Genomic DNA, 24,742 nt, shown 5'->3' with positions numbered 1-24,742 from the left:
TTAAAACAACAGGAATTTATTCTCTCACATCCTGGAGGCTAAAAGTCCAGAATCAAGGTGTCAGCAGGGTCATGCTGCCTCTGAAGGCACAAGGGGAGAATCTTTTCTTGCCTCTTCCTAGCTTTTGATGGTTACCGGCAAGCCTGGGCATTCCTTGCCTTGTGGCTGCTGTGTCACTCCAATCTCTGCTCTGTTGTCACATGGTCTTCTTCGCTCTGTGAGTGTGTGTCTGTATCCGTGTCTTATAAGGACACCAGTCACTGGATTTACAGCCTGCCCTAATCCCATATGACCTCATCTTAACTAATTACATCTGCAACAACCCTATTTCCAAATAAGGTCACATGCTGAGGTTTTGGATAGTTTCTTTTAAAGAAACAAAGACTTATGGTTTTAATTTTTGCTTAATCTCTTTACCTTAGCTGCTTGTTATATAAAAATGAGTATTCAAAACACAACAAACAGAACAAACCCAGAACCAGAAACGCCAGGGAACAGCAGAAGCTGATCATATTTCAAATTATAAATTGCTGTGTACTGTATATCTAAATTCCTCAAGGAACCACTCAGTGATTGAAATGTGAACACCATATCCATTAATCCTAAGGGTCTGATGTATTACACCACGTGGTGGGAAAGATACAAGTGATTGAGTCTTCCTTCAGGCACCGACAACCAACACCATGTTGTCACCACCTGAATTCTTGACTAACTTGAGTTCTAGATAGTCATGATTACTTCATAAGCTACAATTCTTTCTCGTTTCCTTCAACTCAGACCAAGATGGTGAAAAATAAATACCGATTAAAAATTGTTTTGCTTCGTCTCTCCCCACCTGAATCTCGTGGGATTAAATGAGATTGATTTAACTGAAATCAATTAAGCAACAGTCTGATGTTTTGCTGGGTGCTGGAGGCATGTGTAGATGGGGTAATGGTCCACACACTCTGTGGTGGCAGTCCAGCACGCATCCGGAGGGACAAAAAGACGAGCACATAAATGGCTTTAATACTATCAGCGAGTAAAAACACAAGAGCACATGAACAACAAAGACAAATTGGTCATTTTAGATCCCTCTTTATAGTTCATATAGCCATCTGAGGGAAGGACCATTAGAAGATGCATCTTTCTAAACCCTTTTGGAGTTTCTACTTTACATCAGGCTTTTCTTTGTCTTAAATATTTTTATTCTTCATAGCTTTAGCGGTTCTCTTCGAAAACCTCCTGTCGGGACAAAAAGTCAGAGATATTCTTTGAGCCAAAATTTAAATGGACACAAACGAGTTCAAACTAAACCCATAACTGCTGTACTGGGTCAATAATAACAATGACGATAGTAATTATAATAATATTATTTATTTGCTATGCACCAGGTGCTTCACACATATTTAAACTCTGAATCTTCATGAAACCTTAGTGAGGTGTGTTACCATAGTCAGTCTCATGCAGCCGAGGAAACAGGTGTGCATAGGGTAACTTCCCCAGGCTCACAGACGGAGCCTAGGCTGGGATATAAACTCGGCCACTTTGGCTTGTTCCTGTTGTTGTTTTTTGGGGGGTGTGCTCAACCTTACAGAAAGTCAGCACAAAGTAAATCTTCTGCTACTCCCCGGCCTACAGGTTGGTAGAAGACTTTTGACATAATGTTCACCCCCGGCAGTGTGCTCTAACTGCTAAGAGCCACTTAGGAGTTGTAGAGTGACCAGCTTCTTTCCACTCTGCAGGGTCGGGCACCGAGAGGAGGCAGGAGAGCAGAAAATCGCTTCAAAATACACACTAAGGGGATCTTCAGTGTCCTTAAGTTCCAGGATTTCACAGACATTTGCAGTATTTAATAAGATTAAACAGACTTGGAATAACAACAATACAATTGAAGTCTCAGTTTTAAGTAATCACAAATGTGAAAATTCTGAAATTAGAGTATCAACTGAGATAAAAGATGGAGGCAATTTTGATACAGACCAGCATGAGACACTCACGGGTGAGGAATACAGAGCGGAATAACAGAAAATACCGTAATAGAACAAGTGTCTTGCATTTAATAGTTACTTGAGACTACAGTTTTCAGGAATAATGGGATAAGCCTGATAACTAACATCAGACCAATATATTGAGTATTCATTTTTATAATCTTCAACTCAAAAAAATATTTAGACTGTCTTCCGTATGCAAAGCATTGAGCTGGAGACTAGACATAACAAGACAAGCAAAACAGAGGTGTGTCAATCCAGATTCTGTCTATTTTAGGTGACAAAATTCCTAATTAAAGTAGCTTAAAAAAAATAAGGATTTTATTGACATTGCTGGATTTGAGGGTTCTAATGTTATTGTCTTCTCCTTTTTCTTCTCCCTCCTTTTTACTTTCTCCCTTATTCCCTTTATCGCCGCTACTTGGCTTCATTCCTAGTCTTTCTCCATTCGTTGGTCTCTCTAAGATAAATGACAACTGCCTAAATGTTTTTTTCCTCTCTCTTTCTTCCTCTTGGGCTCACACCTGCTCTACAGTCCCTGGCTCCCTACCTTCACCCTACACCTGAGTGGGGCTATATGGCATGTTCTGCCGATGGACTGCGAGCAGAAATGAGGTATGCCATTTCTAGGCAGAGGCAAGTAAGAGAGGGCACCTTCTATACTCTCTCTTTCTTCCATTTCTAAGCCAGCCTTGGTGGCAACAGGAGGAGGATGGGTTTGGACCACAGAATGGAACAAACTTGAATTCCTGAATGATTGCATGGACAGCACCCTGCTTGTCATCAACCCACAATGAACTGTGACGTGAGCGAAGAATAAAATTTGATTGTGTAAAACCACTGACTATTTGAGGGTGTTTATTCCAGCAGTTAGAATAAACTTCGATTTGTGAAACCATTGAGAACTTGTGGGTGTTTATCATAGCAGGTCAATTTCCCTTTTTAATATATGGTCTTTCCATTTCTGATCATGGAGAAAAAGTACATTTGGCTAATGACTTGGGCAAATGTCCCAAGTGGGGTTGCAATGGGTAGAGCTCTTTCTGGAACCAAGTGCTATATGGCCAGGCTCTGAGTTGCTAGATTTGGTATCAAGTGCCCAGACCTGTGGAAAGGGGACAGAAATGCGATCAGCTTTACTCAAATATGTAGACTGGGTTTCCCTAAAAGTGTGTTATTAGGAAACAGATGGTTAAGAAGGATGACAGACAAATATCGATAAACACATGCACACTTACTTTAAAAATATAGTACCATACATATTTTGCATAGTTAACATGTACCCATTCATGCCTCCTATTCGCCAGTTACTGAGCTAACAACTGGAGTTACAACGGTGACAAAGACAGACATGGTTCCTGTTTTCATGGAGCACATATTCTAGTGGGGAAGACAGACACAAAGAGAGAGCAGGAGGATAAAAGGGAAAGAGTCTGAAAGAAGGAAAAGAGGGAGGCCAAGAATGATTCAGAGACATTGACTTATTTTCAGCATGCAAAACATTTACTTGTGTAGGAGGAACCAACCATTAGACTTGTCAATGATCAAAGGGAAAAACAAGGTCTATGATAGAGAGGGGAAAAGGCGGGAAAAAAACCAAAAAACATCTCATAGTCTCAAGACATTGTTTTGCATTTTTTGGAGGGTAAATTGTTTATCTGCAAGCTAGCAGAGAGTCTAGTCAGGATAGTTCGCCCTTTAATCCTCTGACTACCATCACTTTTTAAAAGTTATTTTTGGATTTTCTGAAAATTTTGTAGAGTTTAGCTGTGGAATATACGTGAGAGCCTTTCTCTGGGTCATTCCTCCACTTGTTTAGTTTCAGTCTGCACCATTTTCCTCATTCGACTTTTCTAAAAGAAAAGCATCTTATAAGCTCACAGATCAATGAGAGAATTATCTATTCCGTTAATGCTTTGGCAGAAATAAGTGAGGATCTAAGATGCAGAAAAATAGCCTAGAGATTACATAGTTAATTGTAAATATGTGTTTAGTAATTCACAACCAACTATTGCCATTAATTCTAAAGTCATGAGTCAAAAGACTCCGGGAATCATTCATCAGAGTGACCTAAAACATTGGCCCAAAGTGACATGGGCCACCAAGGGTCTGATAACCGTTGAGGGCGGATCAGGTTAGGGCTTCATTTAGAGGATGATTTTGAATTTAGGTTTGAGTCTCGTGAATGACAGCACCACAGCCTCATCCTTTCCTACCCTTTTCTGTCCTCAAAAAATTTGATGCCTCACATGCCTGAAGGATAAAGGAAATCTTGTTTCATCACTTACTTAAATTGGAAAGGACCTAAATGGATTGGAAGAGGATCCTAAAATGAGGAACAGAGAGAAGCAAAAGCAAGAGTCTGGCTTTGGGGAAGAATACAGGAAATGTGGGCAAAGATTAGATCACTGAACTATAAATCAATCAAATTCCATTTCTTCTTCTCTTCCAGCTGCCCGAAGCTCATTTGCTCATATTTTCACAGATCAGAGGTGGCAGTGTCGTTGGGACTCTGGAGCGCTTCAGCTAGTGGTGAAAGGCAAGTTTCTAACAGGTCCAAATCTGGCCAGCTGGAAGGAGAAAAGGGGGAGAGTTGATGATGATTGTCACGTAAGGCAGTTCTTTCCTGGGACTTGGAAGCACATCTTCATTCAGGCAGTAAGTAAGGGTGGCATTGTCACTTCCCGTTTCCAGGGAGTGATCGCACGATTCTGGGGTTAGGAAGAGGAGTATAGGAAGAGTGACACCTCTTAAGTAAGAGGAAGGAAGTAAAAGCTGCCATTGCTTTACCTGAACCCCATCTTCATGTGGGATAATGAGCTGGACAGCTGCTCTTTCACCTGTTAGTACCTGATTAGGAAAGGCGTGTGTTAGAGAGGGTTGTACTAGTCCATGGACAGACATGGAAATATGATACTGTGTATCTCTTTCTTAAATCATCTAAGTAACTTGCAGTGACCTCAGCATCCTGCGTGGGAGGTAAGTTTATTGATCTGGCAGCTACTTTCTCCATTTCCTTACTGGCCAGGGGTGAGTGAGCAGTAACCAGTTGATGTTAATCAGCTTTCTTTAGACTAACTTCAGCTTCTTAGTTTACTGATCAGAAAAAGGCAAATGCATTTCATACGGAGAGAGTTTCAAGGAAGATTGTGATATTTTGGAGCTTGAGCAAGGTGTTGTTACAGTGTAACCATAACTTTAAAAAAAAACTCTAATTTTAGAACGATGGGACAACAACTGCTACCTACTACAATTACAACTCCAATTACCACTATTTAGTAATTTGAAATCTTTGCTTAAATTTACCATCATAAAGGAAAAAAGAACCCTCAAACGTTTCAAATTACTCTAGGCTGGAAATTCCTGATTTTCCATGTGTTTCCAGTAAGGTTTGATTTTGAGATGATTTCCGGAAAATAAAGGAGAAAAAAAAGAACTCATAAAAGCAAGTAATGTGCGCATAATTGTGTGAGAAAAGCTAAAACAACATTTCGCAGCTGGTCAGCATAAAAACTGACTTGTCGGTTTTCCTTTACAGATAGCACCTGTATGTCTTAAATAATACACATGGACATTATTCATTTGAAGACTTTTCTATGGTATAGGATTTCTGTGTATAAGAAAAATGAAAATCCAACTTTTCCAAGAATTTGTTTTTTTATAATATTAAGTAAAACTGATTCTGAAGCATATGTTTTCTGTCACAACAGATACTGTTCTGTAATATATCCTAGACAGATAGTAGAGAAAATGGTTTTGAATTTTATCAGGAATGCAGTAAACTTCTCCGAAAAAAAAAAAAATCTCTACAATGCAGGTCTCAAGAAAGTTTTCTTTGCAAGGGGGCTAGGGGGAGTTGGTATAAAACCCTCTCTTATTGTCCCAGCTCTGATCAGAACTTTCTATCCACTGTTCAGTGCAGCTAGAAGGGAAAATGTGTTGAGGTGAGTGTATGCGTGTGTGTGCACAGGCATGCTGATGTGCGTTGTGTGTGTAAGGTGTGCAGGATTGTGCACTGGCGTGCCGAGATGTATGTTAGACCATTGTGGGATATAGGAGGAGCTGGAGGGGGAAGTAAAGAGGTGGAAAAAGAGAGAAGGGTTGTTCAAGTATAGTTTCACCCCCTAAAAATTTAAGATTCATATCAAAGCCAACATAGTAAATATACTTCTTTCCCTGTTCCCAAAATGTAATCTTTAGTTTTGGTTTGCTTTGTACTAATATTTAATATAAGATCTACTGCCAATAAATTTTTAAGTGTACAATATAGTACCGTTAACTGCAGCCATGATGTTGCACAGCAGATCTCTAGAATTTACTCATCTTGCACAACTAAAACTTCATGCCCGTTGAACGGCAATTCTCCATTTCCCCCTCCCCCAGCCTCTCGCAGTCATCATTCTACTCTCCACTTCCATGAGTTTGACTGTTTGATGGGCGACAATATGGACGAATCTGGAGGACACAATGCTGAGTGAAACAATCCAGTCACAGAAGGTCAAATCCTGCATGATTGCACTTAGATGAGGTATCTCTAAATAACCTTTGGTTTTAAAGCGAGTCTTCTGAGAACCAGAATTTGCAAAGCTAAGTGGTGCTGGAGGAACCGGCTGACCCAGAGTCTTGAAGGCATTCATAAACAGCCTCAAGCAGCAGTAGAATGTTCTGACCCCTGTACCCACTGTCCTGCCAGGGAGGGAGATGATCCTAAGGGAGCTCACAATATAGCAAGACCCAGGGTAGGGATTCAGATCTGGGAAAGGAACACTGTTACACAGAGGGGAGAGATTGTGATCCTTCCACATGGGAGGGAAGGAGCAGGTGTGTGGCTGGAGGGGAATATTTATTGTCAGTTATTTCCTCACTCTTACCATTAAAATTGTAGATGGGGGAGGGGGAGGAAGTGACACTTTAGCAAATGGAAATTTGAGAAAATACGACTGACTGGGAAACATACATCCTATGGAGTGAAGCTGTCCTGAGGACATGCAGCTCCCAGCACCTGCAGGACCGAGTCTCTTGCTTCTGTCTCTCTGTATCTGTAGTTTCCAGCTTGTATTCCAAGCGTCTTTTGGTACAGTTGGCTCCATCTCCCAACTGGGAGCTTCTTTGACCATTAATCATGGCTTATTCATCTTCATATGCCTCCAGAGAACCTCACAGAGCACTCTGCCGTGGGACTCCGACAGATATTTGTTACAGTGGATAGATTTAAGAGGTGTTGTAACTGACCACCAGGCAAGGGAGTAAGGGATTTGGATTCCAGGAGAGCTGGCCACTAAGGATTTTTAAACCACAGACAAGTCATGTTGGTCTCAGCTCTCAGTTTCTCATTGGTAGATGGAGGAAGTTGCCTTACATGATCTCTGAGATAACTTCCAACAGTAACAGTCTGGAGTAGAAAATCTCTCTTCCTTTTGGGAAATGTAAAATTATATATCAGATGTGATCATATACTCCAGTGGAAATACCTCCCTAAAAATGCACAAATAAAACTGTTACTTAGGGCTGGCCCCATGGTACTGCAGTTAAGTTCACGCACTCAGCTTCGGTGGCCCTGGGTTCACTGATTCGGATCCCAGGTGCAGACCTACACACAGTTCATCAAGCCATGCTGTGGGAGCATCCCACACAGAAGAATTAGAAGGATTTACAACTATGTACCCAGACTTTGGGGAGAGAAAACAAAAGGAAGATTGGCAACAGATGTTAGCTCAGGGCCAATCTTCCTCACCAAAAAAAAAAAAAAAACCAAAAAACATCCTTTTTACTTGGAATAACAAAATGATGAAGTAGCAATTAATCCACCTAAAATGATTGCTAATATATTTTGTCTTTTTACTGTAAAAAAATAAAAATGAAAGCTTGGGCTACTTTCATCCAGTACAAATTACTTTGTTGGACTGACAGACATTCATTTTTCTGGAATGTAGCAATTTATCCTAACCCACTAGGGTAATATTTAAAAAGTGCTACCAAATGAACTTCCTAAAGTATCCAAGTTACTTTCACAGAAAAAAAAGTAGATCCAGGTAGAAATTTTCTGAATGTATAAGAATTTACTCATTAAATTTATAAGGGGTATTAGTTCCTTCCCTGTTTATGTGTGGTTCTATTAAATATTTAGTAATTGATATTCATGTTGGGAGCTTTATCTGTTTCTGTTCTGTTCTTCAATACATTTCTAAACGTTTGAATAATCTGAGCACAAATGTCATTATGTAATTAAACTTAAAGGGATAAAATTCAGAGGCAGATTCACTTGAGAAATGTGATGTTTTTGAAAGAGGAGAAAGACCTTCACTAAGAAGAAAATTCCATTGGAATTTCCTTAAATGGTAAATAAGAAATCTCCTTTCTGTGAACGCAAACAATTGTAATTAAATTTAAACACATCTAAAATGCCTGTCTATCCAAATGATCCTTTGAGATGAACAATGATGAAATGGTTAAAATTACAGAATCAAAGAGGCCACCCTGGTGGCATAGTGCTTAAGGTTACGTGCTCAGCTTCAGAGACCTGGGGTTCCCAGGTTCTGATCCTGGGCACAGACCTACGCACTGCACATCAAGCCATGCTGTGGCAGCATCGAAATGTTGATGAAAATAATCCATAATCAATCTATAAATGAAAATTTGGGCAAGTTTATTCTGAGCTGAAATCTGAGGACCATGGCCCGGGGCCTTTCTTCACGAAGGAAGAAAGGGCACCAAAGAAGTGAGGTGTACAGAGTGGTTATATACCCCCAAACAGGATGTTTCACATATGATTGAAATGCGTCTCCCACAATAGTCACAAGATTGCCCTGTCGGCACAGCACTTGATGGACACAGCAGGTAGTGGGTCTGCTATCTCAGAGGGCATAGCAGGAGGCAAGTCTATTGTCTCGAGCTGGGTGGTCACAGGTGAGCAGCAGCAATCAGCTCCTAGCCTAAGGAAAGATGCTTAATCCTTAAGGAAATGCCAACGTTGGGAGGGGGAGGGAAGTTGCACCTTTATCTCAACGGCCTTTGTTTTTGCCATAGGGAATGTCTAAAGCAGATATACAATGCTTGCTCAACTGCCACTGGTCAGGCCCTTTTGGAAAGACAAGGTCAGGCCGAATTAGGTTTACACCAAATGGCTTCCTCATATACTCCGATATATCCTATTACTTGCCATTTTTATTTGTCATCATACATACAAAATAGAGGACGACTGGCACAGATGTTAGCTCAGGGCCAATCTTCCTCACGAAAAAGAAAAAAGAGAAAATTACAGAATCAATGTTGTTTTAGAGATGGCATTTAGTGCCAAATATTGGACTACCTTCCATTGAAATTGGTAAAAAAGAAAATTTGCTCTCTATAGGCACGTGGACCACAAGGCTGGAAGGCTCCTGGAGGGACAGAGAAAATTGCTGGAATCTACATCCTCCTTTATATCCTGATCCGGAAGGTCTCTGGTTCCTCAACATATTGTTGGTAGCTTTGGCCTTGGGCATTGAGAGGCTGAGAGGGTGTGGAACTAAAAGGCAAGAGCCTTCAGCAATAGCAACTTCCTCCCAGGTCTGGAGATACTTCGGAATCCACCAGGGGTTAGGTACTGAGTGGTCCCGGGCCTCAGTGATCACTTCATTCATAAGCACAACTAACTCTCAGGACAGCCTTCACTCTGCCTCCAGGGGACTCCAGAGGGTGCTCCAGGCACAGGGCGGCGGGCATCACTGCTGGGCAATTCTGGAATCATCCCGGGGATCATGAACACTCTGAGGACCCCACATCCATCCAGCACCCACTTGATTGATTCCCTCCCTGAAGAAGTGATCAGATGCTTGAGTAAGGATCCAGCAAAACCCTGCTACCCTCCGCATCCCTTTAAGTCAAACAAAAGTAGAAAGATAGAAATGGGCTAATTATACCGGATTCATCTTTCCCTGATGTATTCATTAATTTGCCTGAAGAATGAAGGGGAAGAAGGTGCCCCTGCCCCACAGTAGACAGACCTTCTAACTATCACCAGGCAGCAACGGTTAGAAGTTGGATTTTCCTTCTATTCAATTAGAGGTGATAATTAGAGGAAACAAAGAAAGAGAAACCAAGTCACAGAGACAATGTCACTCAAGTACTAACAGGCACCAACCTGCGCCCCTCCCCCTCCAGTCCGCTCCTCCTCCTAAAAGGAATTTTTGAGAATGATAATAGGTCAGGGCCTAGGGCGATGAGTGGTTGTTTTAGGAGAGAGAAATACCAACAGGGAGAGTTCTGATTTAATTGCCATTTAAGCAGAAGGAAGAAAAGAAAGTGTGGGCACAAATTTTTTAAATCTTATGGAAAAAGAGAACGAGCGCAATTCCCTTCAAGAGTTAACTCTTTCCCGCCCTCCCTTCTTAAAACAAAGCAAAGGAAGTTCCAGTCATCCGGGACTAAGTGACAGATTGTGGGCACCGATGAAAGGCGCGCTGGAGCTGGGGGACGTGGCTCGCACACAAAGGCGCGGGGTTCCCAGGCGGCGGGCGGCTTTGCCCGGGGCACCGCCGCGCTCAGGGCGCAGCGTCGCGCCAGGAAGCGCCTGCGGCTCTCCGGCTGCCCGGCCCCTCTGCTGGTGACCGGGAGAAGTTAGTCACCCGGAGCTCGAACCCAGCGAGCGTCAGAGCGCTAAGAAGCCAGGGAATGGGGAGGGAGGGAAACCGGTCCCCGGACGGCTGCGAGCGGGAAAGAGTTGTGCTGGGCGAGGGGGCGCACGGGAAGCTGCGAGCCGTTTGCTGGTGGATGGAGTTGCAAGCTCTGCGAGGCCGGAGCCCACGGGCTTGCCAAGGGGAAAAATTTGCGGCAGGAACTTCCTACCGAGGGACAGAAAAGCAGGAGAGAAGGAGGCAGGGAGAGACTTGAAACGTCTCAGTAACTTTAAAAACACACCAAAACACCCGTTCAGGAGATGAGGTAAGCCGAGGTTAGCCAACCCGGATTGGTTGTGAAACATCAGACAAACCCAGAGCCGCTGTGGCTTTAAGCAAGCCAAGGAAATATGTTTTTCTTACCCAAATACTTTTTTCCCCCCTCGTCCTTGCTCCCTCCCTTGTCCCTCCTTCCACCTCGCCCGGTCCCTTCCTCTTTCCCGGTCTCCCTTTCCTCGATCATCCGGCTCGCCCGCCCTCCCCCATCTGATTAGGCGCGGACCGGGAAGGGTGGGAGTGGTGGGGGAAGCTCTCCCTTTAAGAGGCAGCTTGCAGTGACGAATTGTTGAAATTGCCATTGCAGGATGGCATGCCGCTATAAATTCATTGTTCCACCTCCTCGCATCTTCACAGCGCTCGCGCTGCTCTCCGCGCTCTCAGCGGCCGACTGGGGATGACGGCGGGCAGGAGGACACAGCATCCGAAGGGACACGGACGCGCCGCTTCACTGGCTCCCCGCAGGCCGCCCCTGGCATTTTTGTTTTAATTTTTATGGCCTTTTTTCCTCTCTTTCTTCCTTTCCTCCTGGTTCCAGTAGAGTCGAGGAAACCCACAAAATAAGAAAGGAAGTGGGCTCCGGAGCTTGGAACCCCCTCCGCCGGCGGGTCCAGAGCGGCAAGGGGGCGGGTGGCAGCGCGCACTAGTTGCCTGCCTGGTGCGCGGCACCTTCCTTACTTTTCTTGGTGCAGCGAGAGCGGCTGCCTTTGGGGGTTGGATTGGGGTTTTTCCCTTTTTCTCATATTTGCTGAATCTCAACCACCCGGCTTTCCTCTTTTTCTTTTTTTCTTCTTTCCGGAGCACGAATCCAAACATTTTCCAAACCAACAAAGAAAAGTTCGCACGCTGGCACTGCGGCCAGGACAGGCTGGCGCTGCTGCCGGGTCCCCCTCCCTCCCTCCGACACTTGACTCAACCTTGCAAGCAAGTGTGTGTGTGCCCCCACCTCCCGCCCCGGTAACTTCCATAGCGAATAACAAATACCCATAAAGTCCCCGACGCGCAGCCCCTCCCCGCGGGCAGCGCACTATGCTGCTCGGGTGGGCGTCCCTGCTGCTGTGCGCGCTCCGCCTGCCCTTGGTCGCCGCCGGCCCCGCCGCGGCACCTGCCCAGGATAAAACCGGGCAGCCTCGGGCTGCTGCAGCGGCCGCCCAGCCCCGCCGGCGGCAGGGGGAGGAGGCGCAGGAGCGGGCCGAGCCTCCGGGCCACCCGCACCCCCTGGCGCCGCAGCGCAGGAGCAGCGGGCTGGTGCAGAACATCGACCAGATCTACTCGGGCGGCGGCAAGGTGGGCTACCTCGTCTACGCAGGCGGCCGGAGGTTCCTCCTGGACCTGGAGCGGGATGGTTCGGTGGGCGCCGCTGGCTTTGTGCCCGCAGGAGGCGGGCCGAGCGCGACTCGGCGCCACCGGGGCCACTGCTTCTACCGGGGCACGGTGGACGGCAGCCCCCGCTCCCTGGCTGTCTTTGACCTCTGCGGTGGTCTCGACGGTTTCTTCGCAGTCAAGCACGCGCGTTACACCTTGAAGCCGCTGCTGCGCGGGCCCTGGGCCGAGACAGAGACCGGGCGCGTGTACGGGGACGGATCCGCGCGGATCCTGCACGTCTACACTCGCGAAGGCTTCAGCTTTGAGGCCCTACCGCCGCGCACCAGCTGCGAGACCCCCGCGTCGCCGCCAGGGTCCCGTGAGCGCCCCCCGGCGCACAGCAGCCCGGAGCCACGCTGGGCGCTGGCCCAGCAGTTCCCTGACCAGTCGGCTACCTCGTCCGATGGGGGCCAGGGACCACAGACGTGGCGGCGGCGGCGCCGCTCCATCTCCCGGGCCCGCCAGGTGGAGCTGCTCCTGGTGGCTGACGCGTCCATGGCGCGGATGTACGGCCGGGGCCTGCAGCACTACCTGCTGACCCTGGCCTCCATCGCCAACCGGCTGTACAGCCACGCCAGCATTGAGAACCACATCCGCCTGGCCGTGGTGAAGATGGTGGTACTGGGTGACAAGGACAAGAGCTTGGAGGTGAGCAAGAACGCGGCCACCACACTCAAGAACTTCTGCAAGTGGCAGCACCAGCACAACCAGCTGGGGGATGACCATGAGGAGCACTACGATGCGGCCATTCTGTTTACTCGAGAGGTAGGTCCAGCCTGGGTGTGTGGTCCAAACCTGGGATAAGAAGGTAGGTCAAAGGGAGTCTTGCTGACCGCCATTCTTCTCCCACAAACCCCCTGCCACTCTAGATTTGCTTAGCCGCTTCTTGCAAGAAACCCAGCCAACCTCCAGCTCTGCTCTGATTCAGGGTAGCCCCAGCAGCCATAACGCCTTAAATGACCAGACCTGCTTAGCCAATCCATCAACCAATCAATCGGGCAGGATGTCTCCAGTCTGAGATGTGGTGACATCGATGCATAAATATGTTAAGAAAGGACTAGGATGCTTAGGAAAAGGTACATAGCTAAATGGGGAAAGGAGGAAAACAAGTTTGTCTTTAGAATCAGGGATCTTCCACTTTCCAATGAACTCAAAAATGTAACTTTGTCAAGCCTAATGGAAAGGGCTTGAAGGTTCATCCATTGTAGTCCCTTTTATCCACGACCTTCCTTTGTAAGTGTTCATACCTTCCTACTTGAGCCTCTTCTGGGACTAAGTTGAGGGCAGACTTTCCAAAGGAAGGACTCTTTTTTCAATCAGGCTTCCTAATGGAGTTCTGACATGACCGCCTTGGTGGAATGTCAGTTCTTGGGCAGGAAGGAATGCAGGGGGACAAGGAGGACATAGAAACGGAATCTTATGAGGTTCCTTAGCAACTCCTTTGCCTCCTTACCCAGTGCACTCAAGCACTGTGCACTCCTCAGCTGCCACTGAAGGGTCATATCCAACTTGCACGTTTGGGTTTTGCATGAAATATCTTCTGAAGCCCCAGTGTGGAGATATCTGGGCAAAGAGTCAAGACATGAGGAAGGAATGTTTTCCGGGGAGAACCATCTTTTTTAAAAAGGATGGTTATAGAAAGGGAAAGAAAATGATCTTTAAAGGCCCAGAAGTTCTGGGAAGAACACAGCGTCTATTTGCACAATTGTTAGATCATCACGCAAGGGTGACATTCAGACACAAAGTCTGGGTTAGTTGTGAGTCTGACTTGCTCAGAACTCTGAGCCTCAGTTTTCACAACTCTACTCTGGTTGGCAGTTTTAAGTCATGCCTCTGAGATGCTTGGTAAGAACTGACTTTTAAAGCTCATTCTTTAAGTGTTTGAGATCCATCCAGGATAGATGAAAGATTAGAAACTTTGAAATATTGTGGAAAATCATGGTATGAAATGGAACAACCAGAGCTGGGATAGGAAATTCAATGATGGCTTGCACCAGGTTTCAGAATCACACAGCTCCACTAGCTAATACTCCTATTTTTACTGAGGCACCCCCGGTATGAAGGAAAAGCGATGATAAATTTGGAGTGGAGAAACACTTGTGGTTCGTGGGGTGGACACAAATGTAAACCACATGTAAACAGACGCCGGAGGGCAGTAGTTTAGGGAGAGTCAGGCAGCGCACAGTGCTATGCGCGATGGAAAATCTTTCTCCTCATTGAGTGACCTTCTGGAAACCATCCTTTAATTTCTCTGCACTACATTAATCTTTGAAACGGAAGAACATTCATTTCGTAGCCTTCCGTACGAAGTGAAGTTCTCCTGTAAGACTATCCCTTTCTTACTTGGTTTCCAAGTCCTTTTTTTGTAAGCAACTTTCCATGTCTGAATTCCTTGCTTGGCTATATCGCAAGAGGCTGCCAAGAAGAAGGCTTCAGAGAGTTTATGGAAGGAAGTTCTCTAAAGACAGAGGAAAAAAATGCTTTTGTAGGCATGCTGCTCCAAAGAGTAGGTCATTTTAATAGTTCGCTTTCATTTTTAAATACAAATGCCCATTCCATAATTTTTTAAATAAATAAAAATTAATAGAAGACCCTATGACTCCCTATTCCTGCCCCGTAATTTTCCCAATTGCTTTTCAGAAAAGAAGAAAACTAGTCAGTGATTCTAAATGATCTGTCTGTTGCTTTTTCTGGGTTTGTTTTTTGTTTGGGTAGTTAATTCCTGTTTTCCAAGCTCTGAAACACATCGGTACATTTTAAAAAGTTAAAGGCATTTTAAAGAGATAAAAGGGAGAAATAAATGAACAATCTATCTTAATTTTAGTAAGTATTATAATAAGACACATTTTTCGAACTAGTCCACACATGGAAAATATTTGACGTGGGTCCTCCCTGGCCGCCTTGCCAAGGAGAAGCAAGCAGACTTTTAGTAAGCAAATCTCATTTAGCTTGTGGTTGGCCCTCTTGTATGTATATCTAACTTGATGAGCACCAAATATCGGAAAAGTGTGTATATTATGAATATATACACCTAATTTAAAAGAGTGCTATTAATTAGGGCACTCAGCAAAATATTACAAGACCCTTATTCAGCATTCATTTGAAAGTACAGTGCTTCAAAATGGGAAGTTATTCTCCACCTAATACTTAAGCGTGTAGAAAACAGGAGAGCTGGAGGAGAAAGGATCTGAGCTCATCTATCTCATAGAAATCAAATAGCTTAAGACCTAAAGAAGAACTTTCATGGCTGTTTTCTTTTCAATGAGAAATACCCAGAGTTGGCACCAAGGTCCTCCTTTTACAACTGTGTTTTGAATGTAAGGAGTACGTTGCTTAGCAGCCAGACGCCAGCCCATCAAATCCATGTTTTGACGGGCTCTGAGCACCGTTCAAATTTTATGTCCAGATGTCTTCTCCTAAATTGCTTGTTTTTCAGGCATGAAGCAAATGTGTGAGGATATGTTTTCCACCCCTGTTTACTAGCCAAGGCTACCTTGAACGTTGTGTCTGGGAGTCAGCGGAATAGGGCTGGTAATTCATTTATCAAACTAACACGCTTCGCCCTTGGGACTGTACCCCAGCACTCAGTACTGTTCTAGTTAGAGAAACTTAGCACCAGTCCGTTTTCTGGCGTAGGATGCCGTTTTCATTCTGGAATGGCACTTAGGCTGGAATTCATGCCATGTCTGCCATCAAACAGTAGAAACCTGATCTCCCCAGGATTTAATTTTGCTTTCCAGAATCCCTTCCCTGTTCCTGGCTTCCTCTTTTATTTTAAAGTAGTTTCTTTAAAGGCAAACTCTTAAACCCATCGTAGAACCATGCACTTCTCTTTAGAAACCAAAGCCCTACCTGCTTGATAACAAAATTGGAAATTATTTAACATCTCCTCATCCCCCGCACAATACCAGTGAAAGCTTCACTCTTTCATGGATTGAAAGCATCCGATTGAAACTGAATGAGCTACAAGAATATACAATGTAAAAGGTGCATTCACTTTCATTAATTATCATTGTGCCCATTCATAGGCAACTGTCTGTCAGCTAACACGTCTCACTCTATGATGTTCTGCCTTGTAGTTCTGGGCTGGACCTCCACAGACAGCATTTCTCCTTTACCAGCTGGCTCCTTGTTAGGTTCTGACAATAGGGGGCCCTAGAGGGAGACAGAAGCTTGGAGGAGGGAGGAGGATGTGCTTTTTCTTATTTGCTTGCTGACTCGATTGACTCATTGAATCACTCATTTGAGTTCAAATCCCATTTAAAGTCAACAGTGAACCCTTAGCAAGAAGTCGTAGCCTATAGGTCAATCCTAATCAATAAAAGGTGAAGTAACTCAGAAATGGGAAGATCGAGAGCAGATTAAGCAGCGCTCATTGACATTTTAAAAATAAATTGTGAATTGAAAGTTGCTAAGGGAGTAGATCTTTAAAGTTCTCATCACAAGGGAAAAATCTGTAACTGTGATGATGGATGTTAACTAGAATTATTGTGGTGATCATTTCATAATGTCATATATAATATCATTTGTTGTACATGTGAAACTAATATAAGTCAATTCTATCTCAATTAAAAATAAGTAAATTGTGGAGAATGTTCTGAAAAATCTAAAGACTATTAGAGACAATATACAACAGCACACAGGACCTACTTCATTATTGTCTTTCTCACATTCAGCTCATGCCTATGGGTGCCTTCTGTGTATGAGCCACTCATTTCGGCAACTGAAGGAAGCAGGATGGAAAATACCTGTTCTCTGCCCACCTGGGCTTATCGCCAGAGGAGAGGAAGCAGATACATACATCAATCACGCTAATGTTAGGAAAACTCTGATACATGCCATAACTGAGCTATCAACAAAGTCTGTGAAAGGAGAGGGAAGACACAATCAATTCTACCTATGGATCTTTTTACAGCCTTTATTGTAAATGCAGAATTGAATTGGCCCTGAAAGGATGGGTCGATTTGATTTGGTTTCAGCCAGCTTTTATTGCGCTATCCATAATCAGAAACCACTTTGCAATTAATCCTTTCAACAATCGGGAACCATGGTATCATTATCATAATCAGATAGATAAGGACACATACAAAAAGAGAGAGATCGTCTTCTCAGAGTCAGATCTGACAAGTGGTAGAGAGAGAAGGTAGTCCTGTCTAGTGCTCTCTAAACTAAAAATCTTGTAACTAGTTTATTCAGATGTTCAATATGTTCCTAATAGGTAGAGAGAGGTTCAGAGGTTTAAAAAGTGGCCCCTTTCTTAAGAATCTATTCCAGGAAGCAGACTGGGAAATGGATAATTGCTGTACAGCAAGGTGACTTTTATGATAGATGTGATCATTAGATATCATGGAAGTATATAAGAAGGTGGCCTAACCCATCAATTTGGACGAAAGAGGAGTTGGACCCAAAAGGAGAGAGAGGCATTGCAGACACACCAGGGGATCATGTGCAAAGGCCCAGAGGCATCATGGTGATTCTGTGAAATGCAGGGTGTTAGATGCAATAGGACAGACAATATGAGGGTGGGAGGGTGATAGATTAGTCAAGAGGAAAATAACCAGATTATAGAAAAAAATTGTATGTTATCTATATTAGTCTGCTTAGGCTGCCATAACAAAAGACTATAGACTGAGTGGCTTAAACAACAGGAAAGTATTTTCTCATAGTTCTGGAGGCTGAAAAGTCCAAAGTCAGTGTTCCAGCCTATTTGGTTTCTGGTGAGAGCTCTCTTCCTGGCTTATAGACTGCCACCTTTAACTTTAATTACATCCCTATAGGCCCTATCTCTAAATACAGTCACATTGGGAATTAAGGCATCAACATATGAATTTGGGGGGGGGGAGACACAAATCAGACTATAGCACTATGCTAAAGAGTTTAAAAGTAAATTAAATTCCATGAGAATCTGTGGAAAGGACATCCAACAGGAAAACAGCAGTGACCAGAGGTATGTTCTGGAATGAGCCTTCTGGCCTAAGCAGTTGGACCGGATCCAGGGGGAGCCTTTGCAGGCTTTCAGTAATCTTCAAGAAAAGACTCAAGATGGTCTCAACTAAACCGATGGCCTTAGAAATGGAGAAGCAAGGATCGAGTCAATAAATGTTACAAAGAAGTAGATGTGAGAAAATTAATCCTTCCAACAGAAGGAATACTTGGGCTAAGGTTTGGGGCCAAAGTATTGATGAGATATGCCGGAAATAGTGGACAGGATAGATCTGGAAGGTGCAGTGGAGGCTGACATGAAGCCTGGGTTGCATTGTGCCAGGGTTGGAATGGCAGGCCAAGGTTGGTGTATGCTTTATGTTTTGGAGGAGTGGAGGAATCTTCTAAGATCTGGGCTCTAGGCAGGTAACTGACTGCAGCATATAGACGGGGAAGTTACAGGAGACAAAGAGACCCATTGGAAGCCTCAGGTGAGAGTCCATGCAGGAAGAAATAACGGGAGGAGTGAGTCAGATGTGGCAAGTGAGAGAGAGGGGCAAGTTAATGGTGTTCACCAGGTTTCTGATGCAGTGCTTCCATTTTCTTGTTTTCTGGAATATCTTCCTCAGTGCATTTCGTATGTTTAGTAAGCCTCTAAATTATTGAATTTTACTGAACACACCATAGAAATAAAGACCACGCTGTATTATTTCTTGCAAAAAAGAATTTGCTTGACGAAGCACACATTATAAATGTAAAAGATAAAAACAATGTTGAGAATAACATAGGTGATGAATTAAGTTCAAGAATTGGAGTATTTAGATATAGGTTGAATTTCAGCTTTACCGGTCTCCAGCTTTAAGACACAATGCCACTTTAATCTTCCACATATATACTAGAAGGTTTCCTTTAATACCAGAAAGCCCTAGAGATCACCTGGCCCAAACTCCTTATGTTAATGATGAAGGAACTTTGTCTCAAAGCATATAAATGATTTACATATTGATTCTTACTAACACAGTTAGAATTTTTTAAAGCAATCTACCTTCCATTCACTATCTCTAATCGGCTTCTATTCCCATCTCCAAAAGAACTCTTCTGAGCATCTGCTCCCCGCAGTCTCCAGTTTACTCCATCTCTTCTTCCCCTTCTTCTTACCTTACACTTGTCAGAGGAAATTTCCTATCTTGGAACTCTGGGCCCAGACTATCTTTCCAACTTCCTCTGCTCGCCCTCCACCCAGCAAATCCCACACTGCGGCCACAACAAACTTCTTATTCTCAAAATAGACCCTGCCTTTTACCATCCCCTAATGTTTTCAATAGTTTTTCCTTTTTAGAATACCCTTCCTCTAAGACTGTCAGACTTCTGTTCATCCCTCAGGATCCAGTCATCTCCTCTGAGACACGTTTATTGAGTCCTCCAAGAAGAGCTCATCCATCCCTCTTCTGCGCTTCCTCAACAATCTGTTCATAATAATGTGTTGCGCTCTGCTTCCCTCTTGATATATCTGTTTTGCTCACTAGGTTGCGTTTCTTAAGCGTTAGCATCAGATCTTATTTTTTTCATTTACCACAGTGTCAGCACTTAGCAATATCTGACGGATTGTGGGCACATGATAATTGTTTTAGGAATAAATGCGCCTGGATCCTTTGGCCCCTAAAATCCGGCTAGGCTCTGTATGTTTGGTATTACCTAGTTGGATCCAGAAGCATAGATAGAGATTATATAACACGGGTCATTGTAATGGTTGGCCTAACAGAGCCAATTAACATAGTCTCTGCTGAGGTCCAAATCAAGACCTCTATTATTGGGGATTGCTATATAGGTAGCCAGAAAGGCACATGACACCTCAAGAATCAGATTCAGAGGACATGTATGAATTCTGGTGTGTAAGTGTATGTTTGTGTAATAGTAACTACTAAAATAGGTACCACGTCAGATTAGTTCTTCTATCACTGATACGTCTTTATAGGAATTGGGTAGACAGATAGGTAGACATCCCTCTACCTAGTTAAATCCTCTTCTGTGCTCTTTCCTTGAGCTCCACGCTTGGCCTTACCAGGTTGTAATATCTGTAGAAACAGAAGTTGCTGTTATTTCCAGATTCTCTACAAGGAGAATTTTGGCGCTGTTGCTGCAGTTGTAATGACGTCTGCTTTTATCAGCATTTGTATTTCCTTTAGCTCATTCCCTCAGCACATTTACGCTGCAGGAGAGACCAATCTCTCAGTCAGGGTTAGAAATCTTAAAACTCCTGTTATTCCTTCTACTTTGCACATTTGTATCTGCTTGGTTCACCCGGGACTGACCACTGCGATTTTCCTGGTCATACTATCCCCTGGCCATCTGCTTTACAAGGGAGCCTGTTTTGTTAGCTCCCCGCCCCCCACTCCAGCCACAAGGAAAGGTCTGGGCTACTATTTGTCCTTCTAAATTCCATGATAAATCACAGATTTTGCCATATTCATAATCCTCTAAATGACCATACCTAGTGAATGGTCACCATGTCAATGACCTCTCTGTCAAGGTTTCATTGGTCTTGCTGACCGTCTTGGCTCTATTTTTCAGTTAGATGCAATATCTCTGTCTTGTCTCCTGGCCAACGCCGTACCACACCACAAGCCCATGGGTTAAATCTCTGCGCGCTCTTGCAACTCTTACATTTTACTAAATCTTCCGTTGCATCGCTGTCTACACGTAAAATAAGATGTTGATCCTGAATGAAAAGAACCATGTTTAACATAACTAAGATATAACTTACCTTCATATCTCCACTGACCAGGCAGAAAAACTCTTGTCAGTACTTTTAATTCATTTACCTCTTATGTGGATATTGTCTGTGATTCAGTCTTCAGTATCTCCTGCCTCCAGATCCAGAAGATAGATAAGATCGATCAATTGACAGATAGAAAGACACATAGATCTGTTGCCCCAATAGCATCCTTGCTCTTACTTTGAATTTAAAAACAAGTTCCTATTAACTTCAGATAAGGTTTGCATCTGCAAATGTTATAAGTCATCACCAGAAGATAGACGTGAGTGTGAGGTACTTTATTCTTAATAATTTGGTATACAAGTTGAGCTTTAATACATTGGAATGAGCATCAGATCACAAAGAAATGCAGGCATTCATTGTAAATCGTTAGGAGGAAACCATAAGTGGGCTACCAAGACTGTAGTTGCTTGAGTGAAATGGAAAGGATGCCAGTTTACATAATTATACAGAAATGTACAGAGCACGGCTATGTAGTCAAGGGGTTTAATCAGTGTCGTCACAAAAAATAACGAGTACTTCTCATAATTTTGTCACTTGCACACATTTCTGTGGCAAAGAGCCAAGTGCATTTAATGCAATTCAAGAATGACAAGGAGAATTGATGGCCTCTAATGAGCAATTGATTATCAGTAAACAGGAAAGTATCAAGAATCCAGTTTAAACTGTTCAGAAAAGAGAGCCATTTCCATTTGCTGTGGCTCTTCATCCAACCTTATTGGAGTAAGGTATAAGAAGGGCAAACAATTCTTGGATTTTATTATTTAAGATAATGAACTGCAAATTGTGAAGATAAATGTAAATCGTGGTTTAAAAAATATGCGTGTGCGGGAATAACCCACAGCATCTCGTAATTCACTTAAACCATGACCTGTGTCTTTGGTCTTAAAACTACTAAAATGATTGGAGAAAAAAATGGATTAAAAAGTGTATTGTACTATATTATTATCTCAAAGACTGATTATTATGCAAAAATGTGTTCCAATTTCAATTTTAAAAACTACTCATTTGTTCTCAACAGCTGTAATCTGAGATCCCACGGGATGACATATGAGGATACACAGGAAACTTTGGGAGCCTATTGTTGGTTTGGTGACTTGATTCACCAAGGGTACTTGGCCAAGATTTCCACTGTCTCAAGCTATAATAACATGGTGGCTACAATGTAATTCATCACAGCTGGGATCTCATAATATACGAAACACAATAAGGACCTGAAAATGTACTAGAGAGAAGATCACAGGGTATATCTTTTAAGTATTCTTCACCTTGGTTGGATCTTCATGCAGCAAAATAGAGAAGAGTTAGAAGAGTATGTTGTTGACATTGAGTAGGTGGCATTGGTTATACGGTAATAACATTTTGCATTGGCTTCCTGGAGTTTGTTGAGGTCTTGCTAGTATACAGCATATTAAAGGAGTATAAGGTCTCCATTGCATCTGACTGTATTTTACAATTCACTTCAATTAGTCAAATGTTTGTTGCCTTCCTGTCATAAGCCAGACATTGTGGTAGTTGGGGATACAAAGATGATAGCTGTAAGAGAAATAACACTATTTCAACTAGTAAATAGTCATCTTTCATAGTAATTAATATTTTTAAAAAATCCTTTCCTTCTACGGTTATTCACTTAAGGTCTACTCAGATACTATCTTCCTTTTTTGGATATAAATTTTTACACCATTAATTAATTTTTGTTGAAAACAGTAGTCACATACAAGAAGTTCTAATGCCCATTAATACTCAAATGGCATTTAAGGGAAAGTTTATTATTACAAATCTATCATGTCAAAAATTTTATATTTTCTCTTTATGCTTCATAATTTAAAATTGTCTTGCGATATCTCTTTCATCTAAATCAGTAATTTTTAAGCACAAATGGGGTGTCGTCATGCCTCCCTTTGAGAATTTCTGAAAAGTTATGCAACTTCCTACCAGAAAAATGCATATACTCACTTACATAAACACAATATAGTACATGTATTTCCTGAGAATTGATCAAGTTGAGAAACACCACATTAAATGTGGTAAGAGTGCATAAATTTCTAAAGACACAACCTGTGAAATGATAACTCAATTTGGAAATTAAAAGAAGATCTTTTAAGCCATTAGGTTTTTGGATTAAAATTTAGTTTCCTATCCAAATTACTGATACATTTATATTCTGCCACAAATATAAGGCTTCACTTTGTCGCTGTGATGGAAAATAAATTATTAGGCCAGTCTTCTGATGAATTTAGATCAGAATATTAGGACTTTCCTAAGCATGACCATATGTAAAAATGATTCAGGATATATGTGTCTGCATGGATGGGGTACAGCTTTGTTAAGGCTGCGGCTGCTATTGTAACGGACAAGCTACAATCCTATGAGATCTTTTAAAATGTAATCGAGTCCCATCATCCTTCTGTGCTTCTGGGGCCCAGAGAAGCTTAGTAGAGTCAATGTCATTAGTTTGTCTTTGGAACATTTCCAGAGTTGAACAGGTGACACTATAAACATAGCCCCGTCTTGCTGTTCGGAGCGAGCAAGTGGCTCTACAAGGTGGCTCCTTCTGGATGTAAATTGATTTTAATGATTTCTTTCTTTCTCCCGGGTAGGATTTATGTGGGCATCATTCATGTGACACCCTGGGAATGGCAGACGTTGGGACCATATGCGCTCCAGAGCGCAGCTGTGCTGTGATTGAAGATGATGGCCTCCACGCAGCTTTCACCGTGGCTCACGAAATTGGTATGCGACGCCTTTTCTCTTCCCTTGCCAAATCAAACACTTGTAACAGCTGCAACAGGAACCAAAATTCTTGGCAATTAATTCCAGATTTTTCGTGGTTCAGATGTCCCATTGGGGATTAAATTTGTTTATATTTGCACTTTTAGGGTTAACTAATAAGGAAGAAGGAAGGCAAAATCAGGCCCATAGTAGATGTTTTCTTTCTGACAGTGTCATTTAAAAGTTTAAGAGAAATTTACTACTGCTACTTCTTTTTAAGCATCCATAAATGACTCTTAGGTGAAATTTGTCACAGTCAACTATGGAATGCAGAGGTGTTACTCAAGATGATATTGACTCATCCAGGGCTAATCAGATCTGTTTTCAAAGAAATTGATCATGTTTTATTCCATTGTGAGTGATAATAGGCAACTCCTGTCAAAGGTAATCCATAGCTATGGTAAACATTTCTGTCTCATTTTTAATAGCACAGCAGATGAAACCAAGCCCAAAAGTCAACAGAGTTTGGTTTCAAATATCACTTTACCCTATTTGTTTGTCATAAGAAACATATCTAAATCCTAAAACTAGAAATTTAGGACTGCGTTAATTGTTGAAAAGTATCCCAGTAAATAGGAATATGTGTTTCCTAATCATTGACCTAGGCTACTAAGTGTATGAGTAGTTCAGTACTTAAGACGTGATGTTAGAATTAGACACATCTGGGCTCAATTCTCGCTAAATTATTTTCTACCTGTGTCACATTGATCTCATTATTTAAACTCTCTAAGCCTTGGTTTTCATATCTGAAATATAGGAATAATAGTGCCTATTTCATGGATTATTTTAAGGATCAAATTGTGTAGGTTATAGATACCAGCTGTTATTTATATCCACGTACACTTCTGTTTTGCTCTTTAAACATTTCATTGAGTTTTTAATATACGTATCACCTTTCAGCATCATCTTTTGGGGGACAAAGTATGTTTTAATAATTATTTTACTTTTTTGCTGTATTTTATTAAACAGATTTAGGTTTTTTAAGCTAAAACCATAATTTTTAA

General features: G+C 42.7%; 1 protein-coding gene across 2 annotated transcripts in view; it reads left to right on the top strand.

Annotated features, from left to right (window-relative positions):
* The first annotated feature begins 10,509 nt into the window (after positions 1-10,509).
* ADAMTS5 (ADAM metallopeptidase with thrombospondin type 1 motif 5) overlaps positions 10,510-24,742 on the top strand; it is a 54,996-nt gene continuing 40,763 nt past the window's right edge. The window contains exons 1-3 of one of the 2 annotated variants that reach the window (XM_046648130.1): positions 10,510-10,892; positions 11,211-13,033; positions 23,567-23,699. In XM_046648130.1, the coding sequence (XP_046504086.1) occupies positions 11,933-13,033; positions 23,567-23,699 (1,234 nt within the window). In that variant the 5' untranslated portion in view covers positions 10,510-10,892; positions 11,211-11,932. Of the gene's footprint in view, positions 10,893-11,157; positions 13,034-23,566; positions 23,700-24,742 lie in introns of those variants that run through there. The other variant, XM_046648131.1, reaches the window with a different exon arrangement.

The sequence above is a fragment of the Equus quagga genome, chromosome 21 (genome assembly GCF_021613505.1).
Source record: "Equus quagga isolate Etosha38 chromosome 21, UCLA_HA_Equagga_1.0, whole genome shotgun sequence".
Lineage (NCBI taxonomy): Eukaryota > Metazoa > Chordata > Mammalia > Perissodactyla > Equidae > Equus > Equus quagga.
The sequence above is the reverse complement of the archived record's forward strand: the minus strand, read 5'-3'. Positions and strand labels throughout refer to the sequence as shown.